Source organism: Taeniopygia guttata, chromosome 8 (genome assembly GCF_048771995.1).
Source record: "Taeniopygia guttata chromosome 8, bTaeGut7.mat, whole genome shotgun sequence".
In the NCBI taxonomy this organism is placed as follows: Eukaryota; Metazoa; Chordata; class Aves; order Passeriformes; family Estrildidae; genus Taeniopygia; species Taeniopygia guttata.
This window is the reverse complement of record NC_133033.1, coordinates 30,122,851-30,149,880: the sequence shown is the minus strand read 5'-3', so window position 1 is coordinate 30,149,880 and position 27,030 is coordinate 30,122,851. Positions and strand designations below refer to the sequence as shown.

At 49.6% G+C, this 27,030-nt stretch overlaps 1 protein-coding gene across 6 annotated transcripts; it reads right to left on the bottom strand.

Moving 5' to 3' along the window:
• Positions 1-1,369: 1,369 nt before the first annotated feature.
• Positions 1,370-26,380, bottom strand: RGS8 (regulator of G protein signaling 8). Of its 6 annotated transcripts, XM_041717717.2 has the most exons (7): positions 26,226-26,330; positions 25,585-25,643; positions 23,550-24,087; positions 21,639-21,740; positions 20,665-20,729; positions 11,084-11,250; positions 1,370-9,030 (listed from the first exon to the last, which is right to left on the bottom strand). In XM_041717717.2, the coding sequence occupies exons 3-7, from the start codon at positions 23,573-23,575 to the stop codon at positions 8,848-8,850; spliced, it is 543 nt and encodes a 180-aa protein (XP_041573651.1). In that variant the 5' UTR covers positions 23,576-24,087; positions 25,585-25,643; positions 26,226-26,330; the 3' UTR covers positions 1,370-8,847. The 6 variants fall into 6 exon arrangements, with proteins under 6 accessions (XP_041573651.1, XP_072789042.1, XP_030135509.1 ...); XM_072932941.1 differs by lacking the exon at positions 23,550-24,087 and having other exon boundaries at positions 20,665-20,726; positions 26,226-26,380; XM_030279649.4 differs by lacking the exon at positions 23,550-24,087 and having other exon boundaries at positions 26,226-26,378.
• Between the last annotated feature and the right edge of the window lie 650 nt (positions 26,381-27,030).

The following is a 27,030-nucleotide window of genomic DNA, read 5'->3' as shown; positions in this document are numbered from 1 at the left end:
CTTAATTTCAAAATCATAATAATTTGGAGGGAGGGGGTTTGCATTTTCCATTTCAGGGGAAGCTCCTGCCTTCCTTAGCAGACACCTGTCTGTTCAAACTCAAGCAATCTCTCACCATGCAGTTTCTAACCTTGCCTCAAGTGCCCTGCTCCCTGCCCCTGCTAATGCCTCCCCTTCCCCCCTTGCTACTCAGGCTTGCCCTCAGCTGCTGTCTGACCCTTCCCCAGCCATCCCAGCCCCCTCCAGACTCTCCAAAGTGGTCCATGACTGGCTGGTGACTCTCCCCCTACTCCTGCTCATCCCTCCCTGGTTCATCCCAGCAGGGTGGAGCAAGCTGAGGTTGGGTGTGAGCTGCCTGCTGGAGCACAGGTGGCTTTTTATGGTCTGGAGAAAGCTCTTCGTTTGCTGTTTGCTCTTCGTGACCTAATTGTGCTCGATCCATCCACACTGCTCCCTTTCCCAGGAGCTTGTGTGTCCCCCACCGCTGCTCCTGGTGCAGGTAGTAGGCTCAACACTTATTTCCACCTCTGTCCATGATGGTTTTGGGATTTGGGGCAGGGAGTCCATCATGGGCAGCAGTGAGGCGTACTCAGAGAAGGACAGCAATGTGCTGCTGGAAGGCTCTTGGGATTTTCCTTTCATTGCAGGTCCTACTGGCTCATTTCAGACTCATTCCCCCAAACTGGACCTCTGGGGAGCCTGGTTCTGAATTGCTCCAACTGAGCCATCAACAGCTTGGAGCCAAATGTCCCAGATTGCAAGGCAAGATGTATTCATTTGCCATCTGTATGGCAGTTGTCCTGTGTTAAGTGGGCAGTTTTCCTGATGTCTTCCACAACCAATCCTCTCTCAGGGGAGACAGCTGCTGATAATGGGCTATTGAATGTCACTGTATGACTGATAAGAATTATAACATCCCATTGTGAGATGCCTCACCCAGAGGGAGGAGCCAAGCATTCCTAACTGGATATAATCTGGGTTTTTGGGACACCAGATTCAGGCTTTTCTGCTGGATTTCCAGGAGGAGTGCAGCCATTCCAATTTGGACTCCTACCAACACTCTGACCAAAAGGGTGTCAGGTTGTATTCTGACTTTGTCAGTGCTTTTTTCTTTTGTGTTATTACATCTATTTTGTTTTCTCTTCCACTTTTCCTAATAATAAGTTGTATTTCTGACTTACTAGTTTTGTTTTCAAACCAGAACACCAACCCATCCCCACTCTGCTGCCCCATCCAGTGTGTCTGCTGTGTCCAAGGGGGGCTGTGGAGAAACAGCTTCTCCCCTCCTCTTCCTCCTCAGCAATTTGGCTGGGAGACACCCCTCCACCCCCAGGATTGCAGCTTTTCAGACACTCAGGCAGAGAACAAATAATCTCAGGCTGTTTATTATGTCCTCAGGGTGTCTATACAGCACGGGTGTAACACTGCACAATGTGGTGACACGGCTCAGGGTGGATTTGTGGCATGCCTGAGGAGCTCCTCCAGCCTCCAAGGGAAAAGGGGAGCCCAGCAAACGAGCAGCTAATGCAGGGGAGCCCGGGGAGCCCAGCCCATGCCTTTCCTTGGGCAGAAAGGGATCAGACTGAGCAGCCTGCGTGGCCTGCCCCAACACCAGCAGCACCAGGGCACCCCAGGGTGGCAGCTGCAGCAGCGGCATCTCCTGGAAATAAAAGCGTTGCCCAGGGACGCTCTTTTGAGCTGTTCTTTCTGCCTGGTGGCTCACTTCTGAGTTCACTGCGTGCAGCAGAGCCATCCTCAGTCTCTTCTGAGCCACCCACGAGTTGATTTGCAGAGGAACCAGGTATCTTTTTTATTTCAAGCAGCCTTTCTTCGTTGGGCTTGTAGTCACGTCCTCAAGGGGACACTGCCATCCCACCAAGGGGGAGGTGCCAAGGAGCTTAAGGACAAATCTGAGCTCTGATTTGGGTAACTCATAAAAGAGCTGGGGGGAGAGGTTATGAGAAGAGGACATCTTCAATCGTGGCTCTTAAGGAAGGGGGATCTACCCCAAGGTGTGTTCATACCCTGCTCTCTCTCTTGCCAGGAGTCCTACAGAGGTCTGCAGGAGTAAACACAGCAGAAGGTGACTCCTTCCCCTCACTGCTTTTCAGCTGGTGGCTGCAGGCACTGCTAGAGCATCATGAAGACGTTTCTCTTGGGATAACGCTGTTACCTGCACTGGAAATGCAGAGCTGAGCAGCTCCTCGTCCGCCACGCTTTAGAGCCAGCCTGGGGCACGCAGCACGTGAGGCCAACTGGGAGGTGTGGGGCCATTTGAGACAAACAATTCACAGCACAGCTGGTCCCCAGAGCTCCCTGGTCCCTCCAGAAACAGGCACTGCCTTTTCTCCTGTGCCTTTTTGCCAGGAAGGTTGGATGTTTTTGGTAACAAGCTCATCCCCCTCTGCCACCTCCCTCCCACGGCCTCAGCTCCCTGAACTCCCGCTGAGTTCACCACAGCCTCAGATGAGACACACATCCTCCTGGAAAGCCAGGAGGAGGCACAGAGCACAACCACTGACTTTGCTGAGCAAACACAACCCACACGCCTTTGTTGAGACTGCTTTTATAAACCAGAGAGCCACGGGGGTGCCCAGCTGGGAGTGACCCCAGCACGGACACCCTCTACCCTAGCCAGCCCCTGCCACAAGCACTGCATGTGCAGCGTGCATGGAAGAAGGAGAAAAAGAAGGAAGACAAAAGACTTGGGGACAAGACAAGCCTCTGCAAAGCCCAACGGGTGCGTGGTAGACAGAAGCATTCTGGTCTAGCAGCAAAATGAACTTTAATTCCAGTTCTGGGATATAATGCTACGATGCCAGAGAGAGCACAGCACCAAGGAAGGAGACAACTGCAGCAGCCCCAGGGATGAAAGATAATGCAGAAATGATGTGAAACGTTTTGTTCTTATATAATGAGCAAGGAGGAGCTCCTAGGAGCTTTACAGTGGCAGTAGGAGGCATGTAGGAGGGAGATGCCATGACCAGAGACGAGCGTCTGGGGAAGGGAAAGGCAAAGAAGAGAGGAGGGATGGATGGGGATGGAGGAGAGGCAAACAGGACGGGGTTAGGGGAGTCCCAGGCTCAGACAGATGAGGACAAACAGTGCTGGTGGACAGGAAGGTTTGGAGTGCTTCAAGGAGGAGGGAAGACAACCAGGACAGGATAGAGAAAGAGGGAGGAGTGTGGAGGGAGAAGGCAGAGGCCCCCAGGGAGGGGAGAGCTTGCACTGACGGGTGAGAGGCACTCCAGGACTGGCATGAGGTATGCTTTGCTATTGCTCTGAATGCTGTAAACATTTTGGTTTTGTGTCTATCAGTGAACATTCAGTTCAGTTTGATACATGTGCTCTTAGGGGTAACTGGAAGCCTAGCAGAGTTTTACATCTCTTACTACTACTTGGACTTACACACGAGGCAAACACAACACAGGCTAAAGATCTCAGTTTATGTCATTTGTGCCTAATTCTCCTATTTTAACATGCACATCTATGTCTCAGAAAAGCTTCTGTAGTAGAGGACACTAAATAAGATACAGAGGAAGTCACATGCACTCTCATCCACCCACACCCCCAGACACACACAGCAATTTCCCCCTCCCCTTTGCCCTTCACACCTCCCCAGCATGAACAACAGGGACCCCTTAGTGCATTAATGAGTCCACTAAAAGTGATGGAAATCATCCCAAGCCTGGCTGATGGAGCAAAGCAGGAGAAATTTTAGACAGATTAGAGTTTTGCATCTGATCCTGGAGTTAACACCACCTGAAGCTCATAGAAAAGGAAATTTGTAAACTCTTTTTCCCTTCTGCCATCAATCTACCTGGGAGCTGACTGGGTATGGGCCAGCAAACAGAATAAAAAAGAACTGAATGAACCATTATTTTCCCCCTTCTCTTCATGTGATGGCACACTTTAACGTTGCTCCAAACAGGAGGAAAATGTGGAAGGTGTGTGCTTGTGGAGAGGGGAAATGGGTTTGTAGGTTGTGTGTGTCCCTTTCACACCAGGAAGAGATGAGTCAAGGATAAGATATTTGTCCTTGGTGGGGATTAGTCACCACGCAGCTCTTTCCAAAGCTTTGGCTCAGTCATTATTTCCTTGATCAGCCCCTGGTTTTAGGGGTAGAGCTACAAGCTGTTTATTTTGGTTCAATTCAGAATGACATTTGTCATAAAAGAAGCAGCTGGTGCCATTTTCTTGTTTAAGAAAAATAGAATTTTACTTTAAATAACTAGTCTGCTTTCCTTCCAGAGAGAAAAACTGCAAGAGCAACAACAAAAACAAGGAGTGGTAGACTCAAATGCCTTAGACAATACTTTTTCTCCTCTCTGTGTTCTAGGATGCTGTTCCCAATGGAGGGAACAATTTACTGGGGCCCAGTTTACTGGGGAAAACACAGTCTTCTATATCAGCCAGCCTGATTCCAGCTCCTGTCACCACTGCAGCAATGACATCTCCAGGTGTGCCCTGCTCCAAGTGATTCCCCAGGTGGATGGAGGAGAGAAGGGAGCTTGGATTTACAGGGTGTTGGCCACTTTGAAGTTTTCCCATGAGTTCTGATGTGAAATGAAAGGACTTCCAGCACCAACGCTGCCGGAGGATCTCAAGGAGAAATGGAGTTACACTCTGGACACGACCAGGGAGTCACACTCTGGATACCAGGAGAGCCAGGGGATTGTCCACACACTCACGTTCCTGGACACAAGCCTCTTGTTCCTGCTGTGTGCCCTGGCCTGGCTGTCTCTGTGGCCCTCTCCAAGGTGCTGCAGAGCCTTGTCTGGGGTGTCTCAGAGGTCAGCACCACCCAAGTCCACTCAGAAGGTCTGTCTGGAGAGAAGTACCACAAGGCAGCTGTCATGGCCTTCTGCCTTCTCTTTAAGAGCAGTGACTGCTTCAGCCTCCTTCTGCTGGCTCTCACATCCTGGGCAGCTCTGGGATGCTTTTTTTGCATGCACAGACAAGAGGAAGGTGGAAAGAAGGAGGGCAGGGCCAGACAAGGTGGCCTCGTTCACCACTTGCAGCATTTGCTTGATGCCACAGTGCTGAGAACCTGAGCTGCCCTTTGGCAGCAGTGGGATCACTAGGTAAAACTGGGACCACAGGCTTAAGATTTTAGCTTTTATATATTTCAAATCCTATACTGTATTAGTGCATAGCTCCACATAAATTGTAGTTAACTCTCTTCACGTTAACTACTAATCCCTCTGGGCCTGTGATCCAATGACACCCTACAGCCTCAGGCCCCAAAAAGGATAAACAAAAAGTGAATTGGTGGGGAGCAAGCTGGGGGAATATGACTTTATTACCTGGAATTGGAGGATTAACCCCTGATATGTAAATGGACCAAATTTATAATTGTCTCAAAAACCATTGTCCATCTTGGGTGTAGCCCCTCTTGGAGGCTCTGACTGCCCAAAGTGTGCCTGTTGAAGGCCTTCAATAAATAACCACTTCATCCTCTTAACTCTGTCTAGCCTCTGTTCTAGGCAGCCACTCCAAGGCACCAGTTTTTGGTGACCCAGAAGGGAGAAGAAACTGCAAAAGTAGCCTGTGCCCCTGGGAGATCCCAGCGTTACACAGGGGTGGCAGACAGCATTTCTGGGAGAGGGGAATTCCCCCAGCCTCTGCTCACAGCCAGAGAGGGAAGATTTCCATCCTCCTTTGCAGGTCCTGAGTGTGTCACTGCAGCGAGGTTGGGTTTGCTCTCCTCACTCCTGGCCCCTGGCAGGGGCTGTGGGGGTGATATGACTCCTTCTGTCTTAGGTTAGGCAATGTGCCTGGGGGTGTGTATTCAATTCCCATCTGTCAGAGCTGGGGCATTATCCTCTGTTCATTGGGCAGTTTTTTCTTTATCTCTCCCACAGCCAATCCTCCCTGCAGGAGATCTCTGCTGTTCATGGCCAGTGAGTGTCCCTGCATGGCTGAGAAAATTCCATCATCCATGGGGAGATGCTCTGCCCAGGGGAGGAGCCAAACATTCCTACCTGGATACAATCTGACCTGGGAACAGCACAGCAGCCTTTGCCCACTGCATTCCCAGAGGAGCAGCTTTCTTCCCACTGCATTCCCAGAGGAGCAGCTTTCTCCCCACTGCATTCCCAGAGGAGCAGCTTTCTTCCCACTGCATTCCCAGAGGAGCCCAGGCCCATCTCCAGCAGCCCTGGAGCTCCAGAGGAAAACTCCCCCCTTGTGCAGGATCCTGCTCCAGCAGAAGCACAGCTGGCACTGCAGGAGGGCTGAGCCACCATGGGATGGGACTGCTGCCACCTCCCTGGCCCACAGTGTGTCAGGGCATGTTCTGAATCTGGCAGTGTTGTTTTATGCTATTGTATTTGTATTTTAATTTTCCTAGTACAGAACTGTTATTCCTGCTCCCACATCTTTGCCTGAGAGCCCCTTAATTTCAAAATCATAATAATTTGGAGGGAGGGGGTTTATATTTTCCATTTCAACGGAGGCTCCTGCCTTCCTGAGCAGACACCTGGCTGTTCAAACCAAGACACCTTCCTACAGCCCAGGTTTCACCAGGGCCAGCCACTGGATATGTGGCTCTGTGTCCTTTGCTTCCACCTCTGATTCCCTCCACGCCTTGCACAGGTTCACCAGACCTGTCTCACTGTGCCTTGCTTGCCATAAAGCTTTGGGATACTGAGCTCCTGCATGAGCTGGCTCCCTTGGAGAAATCATGGCAAATCTGGAGCATTTTCCAGGTGTCTCACTGCTCTCACTTTCAAGCAAACAGCAAAAAGTTTGTGTCAAACTTCCACATCCAGACCTTGAGCTTTGTGTCTCTTGCGTCCCATGAGGGGCCTCAACAGTCCCAGGAGCTGTGTCACCTCTGTCACCACAGGCCAGCCCCAGCTCCTCAGGTGTCCTTGCAGGGGCAGGGGACAGCCAGGAATGTTGGGTCACTGCTGCTTTCTGGCCATTCCTCACAGAAATTTAACTGGAGATGAGATTTGCCTTCCAAAGACCTGGAGGATTCTGCTGCTGGCCAACCAGGCACTGAAAAACAGGTCACCCTACTGAAGATAAAGTTTGCACTTGCAATGTATTTTGACTTCAGTGTCTTGGAGACCACAGGAATACACCTCCAGAATAAACCCAGCATGGTTACCACCTCTTTCTTGATCCTACACCTGTTTGTCCAACTGTCCTGCACATCATCCTTGCAAAAAGCCTCAAAAAATTCTTTCCTACTTAATTAATGGACACTGATTTTTAATATCCAGCCATACTTTTTTTTTATCTTCTTCCACAAACATTTTGCTTGGCTTCAGAATTCATTCTACCTCATTTACACCACATTACACAAAGTCTGTATCAGCAGTTTTCTGATGTATCAAACCCACCCACCACCCCTGGCTGGAGCAGAGGTTTACAGCCTCTGGTGTGGGATGACTGAGAGAAGAAAAAGATCCATGGGGTCACTTTCCAGGCCTTCATTAAATTAAGAAAAGAGACCTTTGGTCTGCCGGCTCAAATCCACAGACAGGCTGTCTGCTTCTCCCCTCAAAAATATTGCAAGAATCTGCCAAGCTGGAACAGCAATGCCATGGAAATGGGGCCATCAGATGGAAGGAATTATTGCCCAGCACAGAGGAGATGCTACACCCCTGACATCTGCACAGAGAATTCTCCTGCAGCGGCCATCCAGGCTATGGGAATAGGGCCAAAGAGCCCCTCACACCCCACTGCACACCCCAACACCCATCCTGCTCACCCCATGCTTTGTGTCCCACTGGGGACAAGCACCCTGCAGCAGGGGAGCTCTTTGCAGGGCACTGAACCCACAGCAGACACTCAGTGAGTAGGAACAGTCAGTAATCAGGAAATAACAAAAATAGAAATGGGATTTTTCACGTAAAATCCCAGGTACCCCATGAAAAATGCCATCTGCTGCGGCAAACGGGCCTTGTGCTTTTCCTACACCTCAGCAAGGGTCAGAGGGGACATTCCTCCTCTCCACTCTCTCCCAACAGGTCGTTCCTGAGGAGCCACCAAGCCTGTGGCAGCCAGGAGCCCTTTGTGCTAGGTTTTGGTCCAGTGCCCAGCACAACAGAGCCTGAATGATGCCTGAGACTGAACTACCACACAAATAAATAATAGCCACCAAAAACAATCATTCACATTAAAAGATTTGCCTGCCTAGGCCTAGTGAGAGCTTTTGGGATTACCTTCCTCACGAGGAAAGCTCAGCTCCTCGAGAATACTCTGAGCCTCCATCCCTGAAGGAAAAGGGGCAGTGACAAGGTAGCAGCCAAGTCATAAGGTGTGCCAAAAAAAAAAAAAATAAAAAAAAAAAAATTGGGAGGTGAGCTGAGTTTGCTGATGGTTCCCACTTCAAGAAATTGAATGAATCTTGTGCCTTTGTCTCCTCTCTCCCTCCCCTCAGTCTCTGGTCCAGACCCCAGCAGCCAACCTGTGAGAGATGGGCTGGATGTGGCTTCACAAGTGTCAGCACTGCCCTTGGGGCCCTTCCAGCACAAGGGAGAGAGGTGAGAGACAAGGAGAAGTGTGGAAGGATGGAAAGGTGTTATTTACACACAAACCAACCCAGCCATTTTAAAGGGAACCTGCCTTGCCCACAGGTGACCCACAAGGGGGTTGTGGGTTTGTGCTAGACAGAGGGAAGGACTGCAAGGTGCTACTGCTAACAAGGAAAAAAAAAAAGCACAGATAGTCAAAGAGTCTTAATACCACACCTGGATCACTCTCTGGAAACTTCCTCTGCCCCTTCTCCCTCTTTTCCCATTCCCACTGCTTTTAACACCGAGGAGTTTCACATTTAGACATGGGTTTTGGCGTTGTGGGAAGCACGTGGTTTCTGAGGGCCCCGTTGCTATCCTAGCTGAGCCTCCTCTGGGTCTGAGACAGCAGGTCTGTGTAAATTTTGGATCTCAGGAACCTGGGGTACGAGTCTTTCTCCATCAGGCTGTGCACCTTCCCCTGAGCTTGGTCAAAGCACGAGAGGGAGGGCTCCTGCACATTTCTTCTTGTCAGCTCCCGTGTCTGGAAGTCTATGTTCACCTGGGGAAAGCAGCAGAAGAGAGTTTGGCACTGAGTGTGCAGCTGGCATCCTTCAAATGGCACATTCCCTCTCTGCCATGGCTGTGGAACAGCAGCAGAACCAAGGTCCTACCCCTGCCCATGCCTGAACAGCCCCCACAGCTCTGGGGGGTTTAGTGATTCAGGGCTGTGAATCCCCACCCCAAGCCTGGAAAAGTTGGGTTTGTAGTGATCTGAGCACTTCTGAAATCACTTTACTTTTACTGAAATCACTTTTTAAATTACTTTTATTCAGACTTTTAGGCAGCACATCACCTAAAGCTGCTGACTCAGCCTAGCCTCTCTCCTGCTCCCTCTCTTCTTCACCACATGCCCAATAGGTGGGTGAATAAACTTTCAACAGGGTTTAAACCATTAGTACAATCTTATTAAATGTCTCTAAACTCAGTTGATCTAAAATAAACTGTTTGATTTTTCCCATAACAGCTTCATGTTACAATATCTGGAGGAGAGGCTTGGAAAAATAAACCACCCTATAATGTTATGACTGCCATTTGTTTGCAAAACCAGCCAATGGAGTTTTCCTGCTCTCCTTCCCAGCAGAGTAATCAGCATTTTTTAGGGTTATTGTCTGGAAGAAAAAAAATGGCTGGAAAAATGTTATTTGTTGTTATTAATTCAGTATCCAAATTGGAAGGAGCCTGGAAAGTAAAGCTGTCTGCCTCAGTGTGGATGTCAGCAGTATGAATTAGCTCTAATAATTCCATATTCTAAACAGGCCAAAATTATGTAACAGGGCTAAGAAAACATCACCACAGGACCAAATTGTAGGAAGTACCCCATCCTACCTGCATTCCCATTTCTAATGAAAAATCAGCCTTCCAGTCCTTAAAATCTCATCATTCCTGAATAAGAGTGGGAAAATGCTCAAGGAGAGCATTGAGACAGCCACACTCCTCGGTGTGAATCTGGGCCCTTCACAGTGGCCTTGCAATGGCCTTCCTAGCTGGGAGAGGGAGGAAAATGAGCCCTTTTAGGGGTCCCTGACAGGCACCCATGCAGCAGCAGGAGGGGCTGTGTGCAGTGAGAGCCCCCCTGGCTGTGCTGGGACTGCAGTGACACATGCCAGCGTGGTCACGAGGATGTGGCAGTGCCATCAGCCTGTTGAGTGCTTGAAAGAGGATTTAACAATCCCAGGCTCCGGGGCGTGACTGCGTTTTCTGTTCAGCTCGGAGTTATTGTTCGCATCTCTCGGGAGGTCTGGGTGAGGGGGGAGTTAGTCAGAAACTCTCCTCCCTCGGGAGTCAACAAGTTACTCACAGAATTCACAGAATCACAGAGTCACTGGGTTGGATGAGACCTTCAAGATCATCAAGTCCAACCCAGCCCCAACAGCTCAACTAAACCCTGGCACCCAGTGCCACATCCAGGCTTTGTTAAACACACCCAGGGATGGTGACTCCACCACCTCCCTGGGCAGAGAATTACAGAACTTTATCAGTCTTGCTGTAAAATCTTCTTCCTAATATCCAACCTGTATTTCCCTTGGTGCAGCTTGAGGCTGTGTGCTCTGGTTCTGTCAGTGCTGCCTGGAGACAGAGCCCAGCCCCACCTGCCCACAGCCACCTTCCAGGGGCTGCAGAGAGTGACAAGGTCACCCCTGAGCCTCCTTTTCTCCAGGCTGAGCACCCCCAGCTCCCTCAGGGCTTGTGTTCCACTCATGGGTGGGATGGTCCTGTGCAAAGTGTCCTGCCAGGGAAGAGCCCAGCAGCCTGCTCAAGACTGACAGTAAATGACAGGAACACGGTGACATGCTCCTGGGGAGCTCAGTGAGGTTAGCAAATGTAGGCTGAGGTTGCCAGTGAACTCCCTGGCTGTGACTAATTCAGTATCATCAAAGTAGTTGCCCTCATCAGGGATGAGTCAGGGTGAGCAGAAGCAGCTGGAGCGGGCAGGATGGCATCGCCACAGTCCTTAGCCACATTCTGAGAGGGAAGGGAAAGATGTAAAGCACCCAGATGGAAGTGGCAGCCCTGCTGGGTGCCCTGGGGATGCTGTGCCACCCCATACCCACCTCCCGAGGGGCCTGCACGTCGATGAACTCCTCGAAGATGCGCTGGGCCTTGGAGGCCAGCTTGGCCGCCGAGCGCGTCTTCTTGAAGTCCTCGCAGGCCAGCCAGAACTCCAGGTTCTCCTCGCTGAACTCTGTCTTCAGGAAAGCACGGAAAGCTGCCAGCCCATCTGCCAGAGACACACAGGGAGTCACACAGGGAGCAGGGAGTCATGCCTTAAGGAGCTGGAACACAGGCTAGGCAGAGTTAAGAGGAATAAAGTGGGTATTTATTGAAGTGACTTCAAAGGCCACACCCTGGCAGTACAGGAGTTGTGGCTCTGCCTGGATGGCTCCAAGATGGAAGCAAAAGAGGGTTTAGTCACGAGATCTCACTTTTCTGTAAGTTCTGGTCCATTTGCATATTGGAGCTAATTGTCCAATTCCAGCTTCAGCCCATGAGGTCCCATCCTGCTTGTTTTCCCTCCAACCCACGTTGTTTGTGCTCTTGGGCTGAGATTTGGATAATTTGTCCTTGGTCCCCAGCTAGAGAAGGAATTGTTTTGTCTCCCTGCTCTGTGCAGAGAGCTCACCATGCCCTGATATGAAACCCAGACCCACACACTAAAGCACAGAATGTGAAAATATAAAAAGCTGAAACCTGAGGCATCAAGAAAAGGTGGGGAGTTGTTCCATTCTCAGGCATCCTTCCATCTACCCCGGCCTACCAAAGACAATTTGATATTTCTCCCAAGTTCTGCCATCCCAGGATGCATCCATAACTTACACCACTGATGAGCTGGGCTCCTGTGAGCTGCCACAAAGCCAAACATCACTTGATGTATCTCTGAAAAAGTGTTTTCCAGCTAAGGTGGCAGAAGACTTTCCTCAGGACTGGGACACCCACCTAAAGTTACTCATGGAATTATCAAGGTTCTACTCATGATAATGCAACACTTTATGAGGCCCTATCTGCCACTAAGAAAAACCTTCAATAAAACATAGCTGATGTGGACTTGCCTCCTGTGCTTTCTGTCATTTTGCTTTATTGCCTTGTGCCATTTTTAGTTCTTATTTAAACAGAGAAAAGCTCTCAGAGAGTCTGTTACAGCTCCAATAAAGGGGAGAGGGAAAGGACTTGGCCTAATTATGGCTTGTCTAGTCAGTGGTAAAAGTGTGCTTATCACTTGCTAATGCTCAGCAATTGTGACATTTCAGTAATGCAATCTGAGTCAGCCAGGGCAGATTAGAAATATGGAAAGATTTATTAGGCAATCTGTGTTAAACCCCTGCCTGGGCCTATTTATGGACACAGCCATTGTTTTTTATTTCCTTTCCCTGAATGGCACCAGGGGAGTTGATGTAGCTGAAGGCTTCACACATCCCCTTTCTCCTCAGGATAAAGTTAGCTTCTCCTTTTTATATTTTTTCCCAGTAGTGAGTTTCTAACTCTTCCTGGTCTTTTGCAATAGGGTCTAGGTTTTTGTAGTTCATGACTGGAAAGCTCTAGGCTACTTCCAAGCAATTGTCTAAAAATATTGATGGAACTGGGGACGAGCCTGGTGAGGTCAGACTCCTCAGAAGGATGAAGGGAGCAAGGACAAGGTGTGTGCAGCCCCTCATCCACCAGCGTCCTCAAGTCCTTCTGGGCAGGGTTGCTCTTGATCTGTTTATCCCCCAGCCTGGATTGATTTTGGGGATAATCCAGGTGCAGCACTCTGCACTTGGTCTTGTTAAACCTCATGAGTTTTCATTTCTCAAGCTTGTCCAGATCCCTGTGGATAGTCCTAGCATTTCCTCAAACAGGCTATTCAAACAGTTCCTTCTATATGCTGTATGTGCTATCTATATGCTGCATATGCTATATATAAAATTATATTTATTATATATATATATGCTATAGAATACATATTATACATATAATATATATAATATATTATATATAATATATATTACAAATATATATATATATATTATAAGCTATTTCTATGCTCTCTATATGCTGTATATATCTATATGCTATGTGTGCTAAAGATCCATAGCAATGTAACACTGTCCTGCATCTCCCCTGCATGTCTTAAACTTCTTCCTGCTCCCCTTGTTTCTGGTAATAACTTAGCTATTTTCCAGCTCCCTCTGAAACCTCAAGCAGTGGTTGTGGGTATTGAACAGCACCAAACAATCCTATTTCTGTCTGTGTGTCAGTCAGAGGAGATGTCTGACTGCCCAGATCCTCAGAGGGAAAGGCCAAAGATATACTAGTCCAGATGAGCCCAAAGTGCAGCTAAACCTCTCTCCTCTGCCTTCCTCAAGGCTCCTTCATGTGGGTTTTTTTTTTGCACTGACTGCTCCATCAGCAGTCTGCTATCAGCATAAAAATGGATCCATCCCATCTCAGCCGTGCTCCCTCCTGCTGTCAGCCCCAGAAATAGCTGCATTATTCCAGCTCATCCTGACACTTCTTCCTTCAAGCAGTTTTAGGAGGAGATTGGGGTTTTGCACTGCTAGGGTAGACAAGAAAACAAGGCTCCATCCAAGCAACACTGCAAGTTGTGGGTCCAAGCAGGGGCAATATTGTGATATCAGCCCCAGAGAAGAATGCCAAAGGAGCAGGCACCTGCCAAGATCACCCTGCCCGTGGCTGCTTGGAGCATCTCTGTGGGTAGGGAAATATGGTGCAGGTGAGGGATGTTGTAAAGCTGCTCCCCTTCCTGAAATCTGGACACAGAAACATTTTCCAAAACCTGTGTCCCCCTTAGTGCCTCTAAAATTTACAGGGCCTGTGAGAACAAGGGAAGGACTGGAGAACAGAGCAAGGAGTCTTTGCATGCTGGTAGCTTTCATAAATAAGGAAATAAAACAGGGAGAAGGTTCCAGTCCCTCAAGATCTATGTCATTTTATCAATCATCAGCTCCTAGGATGCTTGATGTTTAATATTCCAGCACCAAGCACACTGCTGTGTCTCTGCAGTGTTCCTGCTGAGGTCTTGCTCCCCTATCTCTACCCTGGTCTTTTTTTTCCCCTCCTTTTCCTCTACAACAGCCCCAGAGCTGCAGCACTGACAGAGGATCACTTGCAGAAATAGCAGTGTTGCATGAAAGTACCACATCTGCTAAAGGTCATTGATGCAGAACATGAGATCTGAAAAATAGGATACCTGAGAAACAAAATACCTGAAAAATAAAATACCTGTAAAATATAATATCTGAAAAATATAATACCTGAGAAATAAAATACCTGAGAAACTAATTGCCTGAAAATATAATACATGAGAAATAAAATACCTTAGAAATAAAATCTCTAAAAAATAAAATACCCAGAAAATATCATATCTGGAAAGCATAATACCTGAGAAATAAAATACCTGAGAAATAAAATACCTGAGAAATAAAATACCTGAGAAATAAATTACCTGAGAAATATAATACCTGAGAAATAAAATACCTGAAAAATATCATATCTGAAAAATATAATACCTGAGAAATAAAATACCTGAAAAATATCATATCTGAAAAATATAATATATGAAAAATATCACATCTGAAAAATATAATACCTGACAAATAAAATGCCTGAGAAATAAAATACCTGAGAAATGTAATAACTGCTAAAAGAAGGGAATGTTGTGAGTGACAAGGAGAGAAAGGCATTTGCTACAGCCCTGCCCCAGAGAGCAGCTGCAGCAGGTTCCCCTGGGACCAGGAGGTTTCCATGAGTTCTGCCTCCTGCTCTAATGTCAATCAGCTCCTTTTGATCCTGAAATAAGTTTAGACAGTGAATAGATAAATAATAGTGTCTGGCTGTTCTCTGCTTTTTTGATACACTCCTGTCATGCAGCCCTCACAGCCTTGGAGGAGCTGCAGATGGTGAGGCTGAACCTGTGAGGACTTTGCCTGGGACACTTTGGGTGCAGGAGAGATCAGCCCTGACTGCCTGGTTTTCCATAATTTTCATCTTTAACCCTTGACTGCCTGCAGTCTTTCCAGCTGTGCCTGACAACCAGGTTTGGGGAATCACTGCCCAAAGTTTGTCATGGAACAATGACAAGTCTGATTGAAAGGGCAGGAGGACAATTAGACGTGGGAGCTGCCACCACCTGAGCTGGGATGTGACCTGGATATTGACTTCAATCTCCTCCTCTCCTTCACAGCACATGAAGGCTTTCAAGGAATGATCACTCATGAATGATCAGCATTTCAAAGCTCATCCCACCCAACTGGACATCTTTTTTCCCAGGACAACCACCACTGGAGTGCAGTGTGATAGGAGCAGGAGAGAGATTTCACCTCCTGAAATATCCCAGCGTGCAGTTCCAGAGGGATGCTTTACAGAGAAAGCACGGAAATTAACTGGACAACTTTTAACTTTCTAATTAATTGGACAACTGGACATCTCTTTTCCCAGGACAACCACCACTGGAGTGCAGTGTGATACAAGCAGGAGAGGGATTTCACCTCCTGAAATGTCCCAGCGTGCAATTCCAGAGGGATGCTTTATGGAGAAAGCACAGAAATTAAAAGCAGGATCAGAAGTCTGCAGAAGCAACAGCACAAGATAATCCCTAACCTGAGTCCCATAGGCATGGCCACTCAGGAGGACACGATATTCTGCTGTAGCTGCACAGCTCTTCAGGACAAATTATTCAGGAATTTGCCTCAAGAGTCCTTTGCTTGAAGCCAAAGGAGGAAATTGATCCTGGTGGAGCAGATAAGTTGAAGGCAAAGAAGCAGAGCTCTTTACTGGGTGTTGAGAGTCTGAGGGAGAAGCAGCAGACATTTGATAATTTACTTTTGCAGTATAAATCTAAGCTTCAAAATGCCCTGCTCTCCATTCAGACTGACTGAGGAACGTGCAGAAGGGATTGTGCAAGTGCTCAGTCATTACTCAGGATCCTGCAGTGTTGCAATCTGAAATGCAGGGAATCCTCAGAACTTTGGGCCTGTAAGCCAAAGCTTAGAATTAAACACAGGATTTGATCTGAGACCTTGGGAAAGGCTTCCAAACTCAGGTGCTCGACGTGAGAATGTGGATTTATAGTTTAAAGCAGAGACACGTTAAGTTAAGAAGAGGAAAGTTTAGAGTTTTACAGTTTAAGGTATGGAAAGAACAAAAGTACTTACAAAGGTAAACAAGAAGATTAAAATGCAGTACTGTATGTTTGTGTCCCATAACATAATTGGCTAAGAAAGCTTACACTGTAGTATGAATCCATAAAACAAAATATTTAAGGATTGGGTCAAAAACATAAATACCCTTGTTGGCAGTGGTTTATTGGTCAATAAATCCTTAAAAGGTTTTGTAACTGGGGTCTTGTGGCCTTCTGAACCATGCAGTGAAGATGTGAGCCAAACTCACCCTTCCTGCCTGTGCAGAAGATAAGAAAAATAAATCACATAATCTAAAAAACTCAGAGATCCTGTCTCTAACTCAAAACTCCTTCAAGAATCCCCATAGTGCAGATCATCTGTGAGTTAGGCAGTGCCAGGCAGGGCATGTGAAGACAGGGACTCCTGAAATCCCGTTCAGGAGATGGAAAGTGGATCCTACCCAGCCAGGAGGGACTGAGGTGGGGAGCAGAAAACACAAGACAGGTCTTAGCTAAGCTTTATCAGCATGAGGAAGAGCTCAGATTAGTGGCCTAAATCATTCAGGCAGTTTAATAACCAAGCACCTGCCGCTGTAAGAGCAAGAAAGCAATCACCCATCATTTATTTAATGCACATGTTTCACCCCCTCAGCGACCAGAGTTCATGCAGGGAGTAAAGGTGGAGTCCCTGTGGCTGGGGGATGGATGGATTGGCTCCCTGGAATGTGCTGGGTCCAGGGCTCGAGGGACAAGGTCACAATTGCACAGCACATGGATGTGCTCTCAGTGCTGCTGAGCAGTGCTTCCCTTCATCTCAGCTGCCTGTCAGCACCACAATGCTAATGCTCTTCTGGCTTAGAAAGAGCTGGGAGTAGGTTGGGATATTCCTGTGCTGTGTAGGAAGTGAAGGAATGTGTAGACAACAGAAGGAGGAGAACAACAATAAAGTTTGGGAGGAAGAGCACGGAGATCACAAAAAAATCCAGAGAAAAATCACCTTTTCCTCCAGATTGCAAAAACTCTGGAGAAAAATCACCCTTGAGATAAAAATGGGAATGCAGGATGACTGTTTTTGGGGTTGGGTGAGAAGTTTACCATGGGTTGAGGACAGACTGTCCTGCTGGATGCTAGAGGAACAAAAATCCGTGTGTCCAGCCCCGTGGGGGACGCAGAATGAGACATGCTGTGGCTTGTATTTCCCTCCAGCAGGCTGTCAAAAGAAATCCTCATCTGGCCAGCCTCCTGGGCACGGGCACAGGGAGAGGATTATTCCTCAGTTACTCACAAGCATGCACTCACACTCTGGGGACCACGCTGAGCTTGCCTCCCTGGCACAAAATGGGAAAAGTTGCCAAAATCCAGTGTGTTAAAACCATTGCTTTTTCTCCCTGGGCACCCAAGGAAATGCTGCAGACGGGTCTGCCTCTTACTCTGTCAATTCTCTGACAAAAGCAGCATCAGGCTCCCTCTCCTGTTGCTTGCTCAGAAGTCCTGAGCCCAGGGAACACGGCAGTGAGCTCAGACAGGCTCCTGGTGTAAAACAGGGATTGTCTGCCCGAGCCCAGGGTTTCTAAGTTGATTTGCCCTGCCCATTAACACAAACAATTAGGATATCATTGCACTGACCTACGGATGTGGAGTTGCTGCATCCTGCTGCTCTGCACTGCTCACTCCAGGAGGAATGAGGGAATTGAGTCCCAGGGCCAGCACAAAAGGGAGGTGGGGAGAGCCCTCCCGCATTTCCTACTCACAGTCTCTTAACTCTAATAACTTGTCAACTCAAATTATCCTTTGAATGGCTCGGGGAATAAATCCAAATCAGACCACTCTATGCAGGGGGGCATTACCCAGCCTGGGAATCACCCAAGAGACAACAACTGCTTCAAATCCCAAGGGATTTCAATCCTCCTCTCACAAGGGCAGCAAACATTACCTGCACAGTCATTCCTTCTTCAGAAGGGTGAGGGGAGATCAGGGGGCTCCCCAGGGCCATCACACTTCAAGGGATGTCTGGCAAAGGTGATAATGCAATCACAGAATGGTTTGGGCTGGAAGAGACCTTAAAAATCATCTCATTCCAACCCCTCTGCCATGGGGGAGCAGGAACACCTCTCACTAGAGCGGGTGGCTCAAATCCCCATGGACTCTCCGTGGAATCTGTGCAATGAGTGACACTCCTCACATCGCTTCCATTTAGAAACCTTTTGGAGAACTCGTGAAAATAGGAAGGGGAGGAAGTGTTTTTCCCATCTCCCAAAGTACTGCAGCCCTGTGAGCCTGCTCCATGTATGAGGGCAGCCTGCTCAGCAGGGCACTTTGGAGACCTCTTAGGGAGCTCTGATCCTCGTTCTGGCTCCTTGGAGCAATTTTGCCACTTGTCCAACCCCTGGCAATATTGCCCACAAGGTCTGTCCCATTTTCAGCTGCTCCATCAGCTCCTGAGTCCTGCTCCAGCACTTTGGGCTTTGTTTTCCCTGGAGAACAGTTTGGCTGCAAGGCACCGAATCGGTCTGACTGCAGCAGAAAGCACCACACAACCCCTCGAAATCACAATCTCCTTCCCAAAATAAATGAACTGTCCATCTAGTGAAGACAGTTTCTGACAGATGTGTCAAGCAGAAGTGCTCTACCTGCTGATGCTGTGAGCCCTGGGGGGAATTCTCCTTAAGCCCAGCTGGTGCTTAGCCCATGCCCCCAAGCATGAATTCCAATTTTCCCTGGCTAATGCTGTTCACCTGAGCAGTCACTGGGAAATTAGACTGGGACAGTTCTGTCCTCTTCTTGGCACTAAAAGCAGGATTTTTGCTGGCAGCTTCCCTCACAGACAGATGCCAGCAGGCCAGGCACAGCTTTATTTAATCCCAGATTTTGGCCAGTTAAGGCATAAGGTTCCCTTACCTGTGTAACATCAGCACATCCTAACAGCAAAAATGCAACTTGTACAATATAATTAATTCTATGAGTATGTGCTGTTCTCTCCTTTAAATCAGTGTAACTAAAATAACACTTCTGTTTCAACAGAACTTTTTGGATTTGCATCATTATAACCCTTGACTGCCAGGTTGGAAATTCCAGAAACTTCAGGTGCAGAACAGTTATAAAATATTCCTTTAGAAAGTAGTTTATTGAACAACAAATTTTTTGTCACCAATCACCAGGCAATGTCACCGTGATTGCTGATAAAAATAGATTAATTTAAATTTTAAAGATCACCTTCTGTTGCCATTAGGAACTGAATATTTTTCATTAGAAACTGAATATTTTTCATTAGTGCCGGAGACTTATCAGAATTACTTTCCATTCTAAGAGATGGGATAAGTCTTGATAATTCATTTATCACTGTACAAGACTAATTTATTAATAAAACCAGACACCCTTGTGGAGGCTGCTGGACGAAATAATTGAACTAATGTTTGATTTTGCATTTTTGCAATAGCCAGCTGAAGAGGGAAGAATCTGTATAACATCAGGACATAGGTGGGTAAATTCACTGGGGTTTGTAATCCAAGCTCTTCTTCTGCACTCCAATGAAGAAAATTTCTACTTTTACACCAGTGAAGGAGAAATGGGTTTGAGTTCAGGATGATAACAGGGGTGTGAAAATCCTGCCCTCCCCTTTCTCCATTCCCCAGGTACCCTATAATCTCCTTGGTGTGCTTTCCTTCTTTATCTGAATTTCCACAAAAGAAATGTTCCTTTTTAGCCATACCCAGCCACACCATATATTTTTTCCCCTATTGGCTGCAAGAGCAATGATCTCAACTAGATACTGCTGCTAAAATTACATCCTGCTTTTCCTGCCTTGGTCAGCCAGCCTGTTTAAAGTTGTCACTTAATTCCCTGCCAAAACTGTTGTCATCTCAGTATAAACCTAGCAAAATTACCTTAAAATTAACTTAATAACATAATTTACACTTACATTTTAAAATGTAAGGAAAACCTGAGTCTCTAAGAAAGCCAGACATCTCCTTATTGCCATGAAACAGTTGAGCACCCACGGTGACTTTTCCCCAACCTCAACTCATTTGGGTTTTTTCCTCCAAAAAAACCCATTAATGAACCCATACTGGGAACTTTGCTTTGTTTATAATTTCTCAGTGTGAAAATGCTGCTGAAGCAGAGAAATATTTGCAGAACAGAACTCATAGGATTGAACAGAGCAGGGGTTGCTGATTATAGGTTGGCATAAGGTCTCTGATGTGAAATTTTGGGGTTTGCTGGGATAACTGCAGATCAGGCTCTGCTCAGGGGGACCAAGGGGGATTCCTCTGTGACAGGGCAAGCTGGTTAAGGGTACTGAGCTGGAAAAGGCAGCACCTTGGGCTGATGGCTTTAGCAGTTGTGGTTTTCCTGGTGGTCAGGAGCAAAGACGTGAAGGGAACACACTAAACCATTTTTTTTTCCTGCCTGTAAAGGATGGTGGCTGCTGGGGATGAGCAGCTCTGAGGGACCACACCCCTGGACAGGGGTCAAGGGAAGAGGAGGGAAAAAAAAAGGTAGAATTTGATCTCTACTCACATTTATGGGACAAAAGGACATCAAAAGAGTCTGCCCATCTTGTAGCTTCTTCTGTTGACAGTCTTCTGTAAGGAAAGGAAAGGGCAAGTTATGGACAACCCACAGCTGCTCATCCTCTCTGGAGCTGTTTGGTGAGGACACCGAGGAAGGCTGGAATTCCTCTCACCTGATTTTGGAGGTCTAGGGTGTAGAACTGAGCCAAGTGACCCTGGGCTTCCTTTAGAATCAGTGAAGAGATACCAAGGGACCCGCAGGGAGTCTGCTCAGCTCACATCCCCAGGCAGGCAGGTAAAATAGGCCAGATGAATCATACCCAAAAAGGCACCAATTTTTCCTCATTGACTCTAAGCAGAGGCCCGGGAAACAAGCTCAGATGCAGACATTTACATTGTAAAAGCCAAAAGTCAGGTGAAATGACACTCAGCCTGTAGAAGTGTTTATTTCTCTTGCTTGCCTTTCAGGGGAAGGACAGATCTTATCTCAGGTGTAAGCAGGGACTTGTGATCAGATGAGTCCCATCCCACACTTCTCAAATCAGGACTCTGGAGGGTTTGAAGCATCTCCCTCCAGCATTTTGCAAACCATCACCCTCATTTTGGCAGTGTTAAATACAAGGCTGAGCTGAAGATGACATGAAATTTCTGGTCACCTCTTACACCAAGCGAACTGCTCAGGCTTTGATCTGTGATGACAGAGGTGTAAATTACATCCCCAAATAGGTGCAGACGTGTCCCACACACAGCAGTGGGGACTGTGAGCATGTCCTGTCTCACGGCAGAGCTCGTGCCAAAGATCCAGGAATTTCCCGAGGCTGTTCCTGCTGGATCAGTGCTGGTTTGTTTTCCTGGTGGAAGCAGTCTCAGCTCACACAAAGTACAACAAAAGGAAGACAATACTGGAGGGGGGGTGGTGGATGGGGAGGGGAAGGGAAGGGCAGCAGTGGGGTTGGGGTGGGATGCTGCAGCTATACTCACTTCAAAGCCCGGTTGGGCTTGTCCGGAAGAATAGCTGTGAAATCATTATATGAGTCTGATTTGTGAGACAGGCAGCCCAGGCGAGTCCTCATCCCTCTGTTCCTGTGGTCAAGGTGGGGAAGCAGGGGTGTTAGCAGGGGAAAACCAGAGAACAGGGTGATTATAAGTCTAGCCAGCTTGGCAAAAGAAAAAGAACAAACCCCCCAAAAAAACCCCAAAAAACCTCAGCGGCTTCGTGCCAGATCTGTGTCCTTGGTTCCCTCACGTGTGAGAGGGACCCTGGGACATCTCCAGGCTGATGTTAAGGGTGAACACAGCACCAGAGCAGCTGAAGGCTCACTCACACCAGGCATTCAGCTGCCTTAGCTGGAAGAAAGGCTTTGAAAGGCTGAGCTTTGGGGTGGTTTCTTGGAAGGTCCTGCTCTGGTCAGGTGTGGGAGGAGAGCAATGGGCAGCAGTACAAGAAATCGGTCACCACGTTCCAGCAGCATCAGAAAGAGCACAAATACCAGAGGTGGAGGGCAAGAGAGGGCTGGAGGAAGGAGAGGGGTAGTAAGGCACCTGCAAGGTGAGCCTGTGCTGCAGCACCGTGAGTTCCCAGCCAGGATCGATCCCGAGCGGCTTCTTTAGACTCAGGATTACATAAGCAGGATCAAACTGCCTGTTTCCTGACACGCTTACCCAGGCAGAAAATGGCTTTATAGCTTTTTTTCCTCTAAATTTCAGCCCAGCCCTAGAGCTTCAATCCCATGCCAGCCCCTGGTGTCCTTGCCCAGCCCCTTCCCGGGCCAGCAGCCGCAGCATCCTTCATTACATAACCCGGGCTGGGCAGGCACAGAGGGACAAGGGAAGGGAGCACACGCGTGCATTGCACGGCGCTGGCATCACCATCTCCCCAAAAACATGTGGGGCTGCTTCATGGGTTTGCATGGGCTCTGTGATCTGCCTCTCCAGCCCTGGGGTGTCTCCTCTTGGACATTCCCGGGACATCAAACTGGGCCATTTTCTCCTCTGGACCACGGGAGCAGCACTCAGCGACCCCATCTTCACTTCCCAGCTGCTGGACCTACTTTGGAGCTGTTGAAAGCCCTTCTCCAAGCCCTGCTCCCAGCCAGATGCCCAATACTTTCCATGGCTGCACAAGTACAGCGTTTTTTCCCCTTCCATCTGTAATTCTTGCAGAACACTTCAGCAGCAGTGCCTGAGCCAATCTGTAGCGTGCCTGTTTCCCCCTTCTCCTCCCGCCCTTCAGAGAGCTTCTATTATTGCACATTTTAATGTAATCTTAAAGCAAATTAAATGTTAATTAAATGCACCGAGTGTCTCCCTGGTGCAGCACAGGCAGCTCACGGCGTTTAACAAGCACAAAACCCAGGAACTCCTCAGTCACAGGAATTGTTGCACAGCCTCCAACTACAGCCCCACGGCCGTGGGCACTGCACAAACTCCAGGTGAGAGCACAGGGAGTGTCACCACGTTCCCAGCTGCGCTCCAGTGGACACCAAACCCACTACAGGATCCTTCTGGTACCTCTCCAGATGCCTCCTACCCCCCACCTTGCTGTGCCCTGCTCTGTTTGCTCACGAATTTCCCAGCAAGAGGTGTGACAGGCGTCACCGCAGCGCTGCTCACATTCCCCTGTGATGCCTGAGATCAAGGGACTGCAGCAGGGAATCAGAGCAGAGGGGGCAGAGCAGGGAGTTGCTTCCTCATGGAACACACTTCTCTTGGTGAGGACCTCCCAGACAGGGCACAGGGGAGAGAGACGGGGAAATAAATTGGGTCTGCAGGAGGTGGAGAGGCAAGGGAAGGGCAGGAGGGGACACTGCAGTGGGCAGAAGGGCTTGCTGGACGAGGCAGACAGTGACAGGATGGCAGGGTTGGGGGATGCACCGTGTTCTTTCCAGTTACCTCCGTGGGATCAGTAAGGCAGCCATGCAGGCATCCAGCTATGGTTAACCCTTTAACTGGCTGGCTTGGACCGCAGTCAGGGCTGCTCGCAGGAGGCAGGAGTGCAGGAAGAAGGGATTTACTGTTTCATGTCCTGGCACTTAAAAATGCACCAAAGGATCCTCTTTGCCAAAGCCAAGAAGGGTCAGTTGTCCTCAACCCATTTGCTCCTTGCCTCCTAGAGTGGAAAGTCAATTGTTCAATGGAAGACGTTGAGAGTTGAGGGATGGCCACAGAGGAGAGACAGCATTTCCTTCTAAGACCAGGACTGCAGGTAAAGTCCAGCTTCAGGTCTAAAGCGGTTTGAGTTTGGTGTCCCAGCTCAGCAGGGAGCAGCAGGAGTTGGCATTATCCCACTCATCCTTCAGCACCTCCGAAGGTCTCTCCTCAAGGGGCAGAGCTCTGGGCTGACCTCGCTAAGAAGACCAAACTACCTCTTGTGCCTGTCCCTCCAGGTCATGGCTGATGTTACTGGCCAGGCATCAGGGAAAAGCTGGCGCTGCAAACAGAACAACAGGAGGACTTCACACATCTGCAGCTGCTGCTCCTTTCACCAGCACGGGCTCAAGCACTCACACAAAAATGACTCAAAGCAAGCAGGGCCTCGCTGGGGTGGTGGGAGCCTGAGGGGAGCCACCAAGGAGATGCACAGCCTGCAAACGGGGAGGGAAGGAGAGAGAGGGAGACTGGAGATGGTGGGTTTGGTGGGTTCCTTGTGAGCCTTGGCACACTGGGGATCAACTGGTTGACGACTCTCACATCAACAGAGAGTGAAGGTGAGATTCAGCAGGCAGGAGAGCCAGGGGACAGAGAACAGGACTCTACAAGGAGCAAAGGCAAAGGTTTCTGCTTTGCCAAGCTCCAGGTACCCTCCATGTCACAGTGTCACTGGGACCAGCCGAGGAGGAGCCCAAGGAGCTGATGAGAGCTGAGAGGGTGTTCAAGGAGCCAGGACCCTACTCTGGTGGGGCCTGGGGAGACCCTGGAGCTTGGGCTGCCCAGTGCACCATCCCTCTTAAAACCTGATTACATTAAAAACGCACAAAGCCTCTTCCCCACTAAATTAATGGAGCTGGGATTGCACTGCATTGCCAGTGAGTGCATTTCCTTAATCCTCGCCCCGACCGGCTGCTTCTCTGACTGAAATCAATCCTTGTAATTCCTTAAACCCCTCTAAATTTCCTCATTAACAGCCTCACCCCCATGTGGGGCCACAGCACATGACTTCCTAGAGTGCAGCAGCTCCTGCTTCTCTTTCCCACTGCTGCTCCGAGCTGGCAGCGGAGCCATCTGCCCTCTCTCCTTTGCAGCCTCCTCCAGCAGCCTGAATTTTGGGGTACTGTTATGAAAGAGCCTTCAGCTCGCCCCCACTGCCACCCACTCAGCCCCCACAGCTGCACCGCTGAGCAGCACCCAACTTCCCTGAGACCCCAAAGTCTGTCTGACTTCAGGGGTGCTGGGACCCCGTGGAGGCAATCCTGCTGCTCGTGGATACCCGTGGATGTTGCCTCTGTTTGCAAATAAATCCAGTCAGTTGTGACTTTAAAATGTAATCTGTCGTGTCTGGTAAATTGCAATAAAGGTCTTGGTGAGAGGTTTTGCCTCCCCTGCTCCACCCTTCATCCTGCCTTCCCCTCCCATGGAAGGAACCTGGTCAAGGAGAACTACCAGCATCATCATGGATGAGTTTTGGGGGTTTCTCCTTGACAGACAGCAAGGGAGGGCTGTGAGTAGGACGTTCAGGTTATCAAACCACCTGGGCAGAGATAAAGAAGCCATCCCAATACAAACAAACAAAAAAAAAAAAAACCAGCAGCACAAAGGTTAAAAAACCAACAAAACAAATAAACAGAACAGCAAACCATGAGATCTCTCAGGGGCTTCAGGAGATCAAAACCATCCATTCACATACAGAATAAATAAATAAATAAATAAATACATAAAAACGAGCACGGAGGCACTGCAGACAGACAGACACCGAGAGAAAGATACTCACTGCCTTTGACCTGTCCTCTCTGCCGGTGGGTCTGTGCCGACAGCGTGCTCAGAGAGGCTCTGGGGAGAGAGCAGAGCGAGCTTCTTCAGAGCCAGCCCCCTGCTCGGGCTGACAGCTCAGCTCGGCACCCCTCCCCTGCCAGCTCGGCACCCCTCCCCATCCCAGCTCGGCACCCCTCCCCATCCCAGCTCCGCACCCTCCCCATCCCAGCTCCGCACCCTCCCCATCCCAGCTCCTCACCCTCCCCATCCCAGCTCCGCACCCTCCCCATCCCAGCTCCTCACCCCTCCCCATCCCAGCTCCTCACCCTCCCCATCCCAGCTCCGCACCCTCCCCATCCCAGCTCCTCACCCCTCCCCATCCCAGCTCCTCACCCCTCCCCATCCCAGCTCCTCACCCTCCCCATCCCAGCTCCGCACCCTCCCCATCCCAGCTCCGCACCCTCCCCATCCCAGCTCCGCACCCTCCCCATCCCAGCTCCTCACCCTCCCCATCCCAGCTCGGCACCCCTCCCCATCCCAGCTCGGCACCCCTCCCCATCCCAGCTCCGCACCCTCCCCATCCCAGCTCCGCACCCTCCCCATCCCAGCTCCGCACCCTCCCCATCCCAGCTCCGCACCCTCCCCATCCCAGCTCCGCACCCTCCCCATCGCAGCTCTCCGCGGGCGGCAGCAGCGCAGCTCAGAGCCGCTCTCGCATCAGCCCCAGCCCGGCTGCGCAGCGGGCTGCGAGCGCTCAGCGCCGGCTCTGCTCAGGAGCCCAGCGCCTCCCCCTCATCCCAGCGCTTCCCAGCTCACCCCAGCGCTTCCCAGCGCATCCCAGCTCATCCCAGCACACCCCAGCACACCCCAGCGCATCCCAGCACATCCCAGCACACCCCAGCGCATCCCAGCACATCCCAGCACATCCCAGCACATCCCAGCACACCCCAGCGCATCCCAGCACATCCCAGCACACCCCAGCACACCCCAGCACACCCCAGCGCACCCCAGCTCATCCCAGCACACCCCAGCGCATCCCAGCACATCCCAGCACATCCCAGCACATCCCAGCACACCCCAGCGCATCCCAGCACATCCCAGCACACCCCAGCACACCCCAGCACACCCCAGCGCACCCCAGCTCATCCCAGCACATCCCAGCACATCCCAGCGCATCCCAGCACATCCCAGCGCATCCCAGCACATCCCAGCGCACCCCAGCTCATCCCAGCTCACCCCAGCGCATCCCAGCACATCCCAGCTCATCCCAGCACATCCCAGCGCTTCCCAGCTCATCCCAGCACATCCCAGCGCTTCCTAGCGCTTCCCAGCGCTTCCCAGCACACCCCAGCGCATCCCAGCTCATCCAAGCACACCCCAGCTCATTCAAGCACACCCCAGCTCATCCCAGCACACCCCAGCACATCCCAGCACACCCCAGCACATCCCAGCACACCCCAGCTCA

Bases quoted from the DNA above. Each gene is read 5' to 3' on its own strand.
- RGS8 (XM_030279649.4), bottom strand. The intron at 21,741-25,584 runs GTGAGTATCTTT...CCTTGACCACAG, and splicing joins GAGAGGACAGGTCAAAGGCA to GAACAGAGGGATGAGGACTC. The intron at 20,730-21,638 runs GTGAGTATAGCT...CTTTCCTTACAG, and splicing joins AAGCCCAACCGGGCTTTGAA to AAGACTGTCAACAGAAGAAG.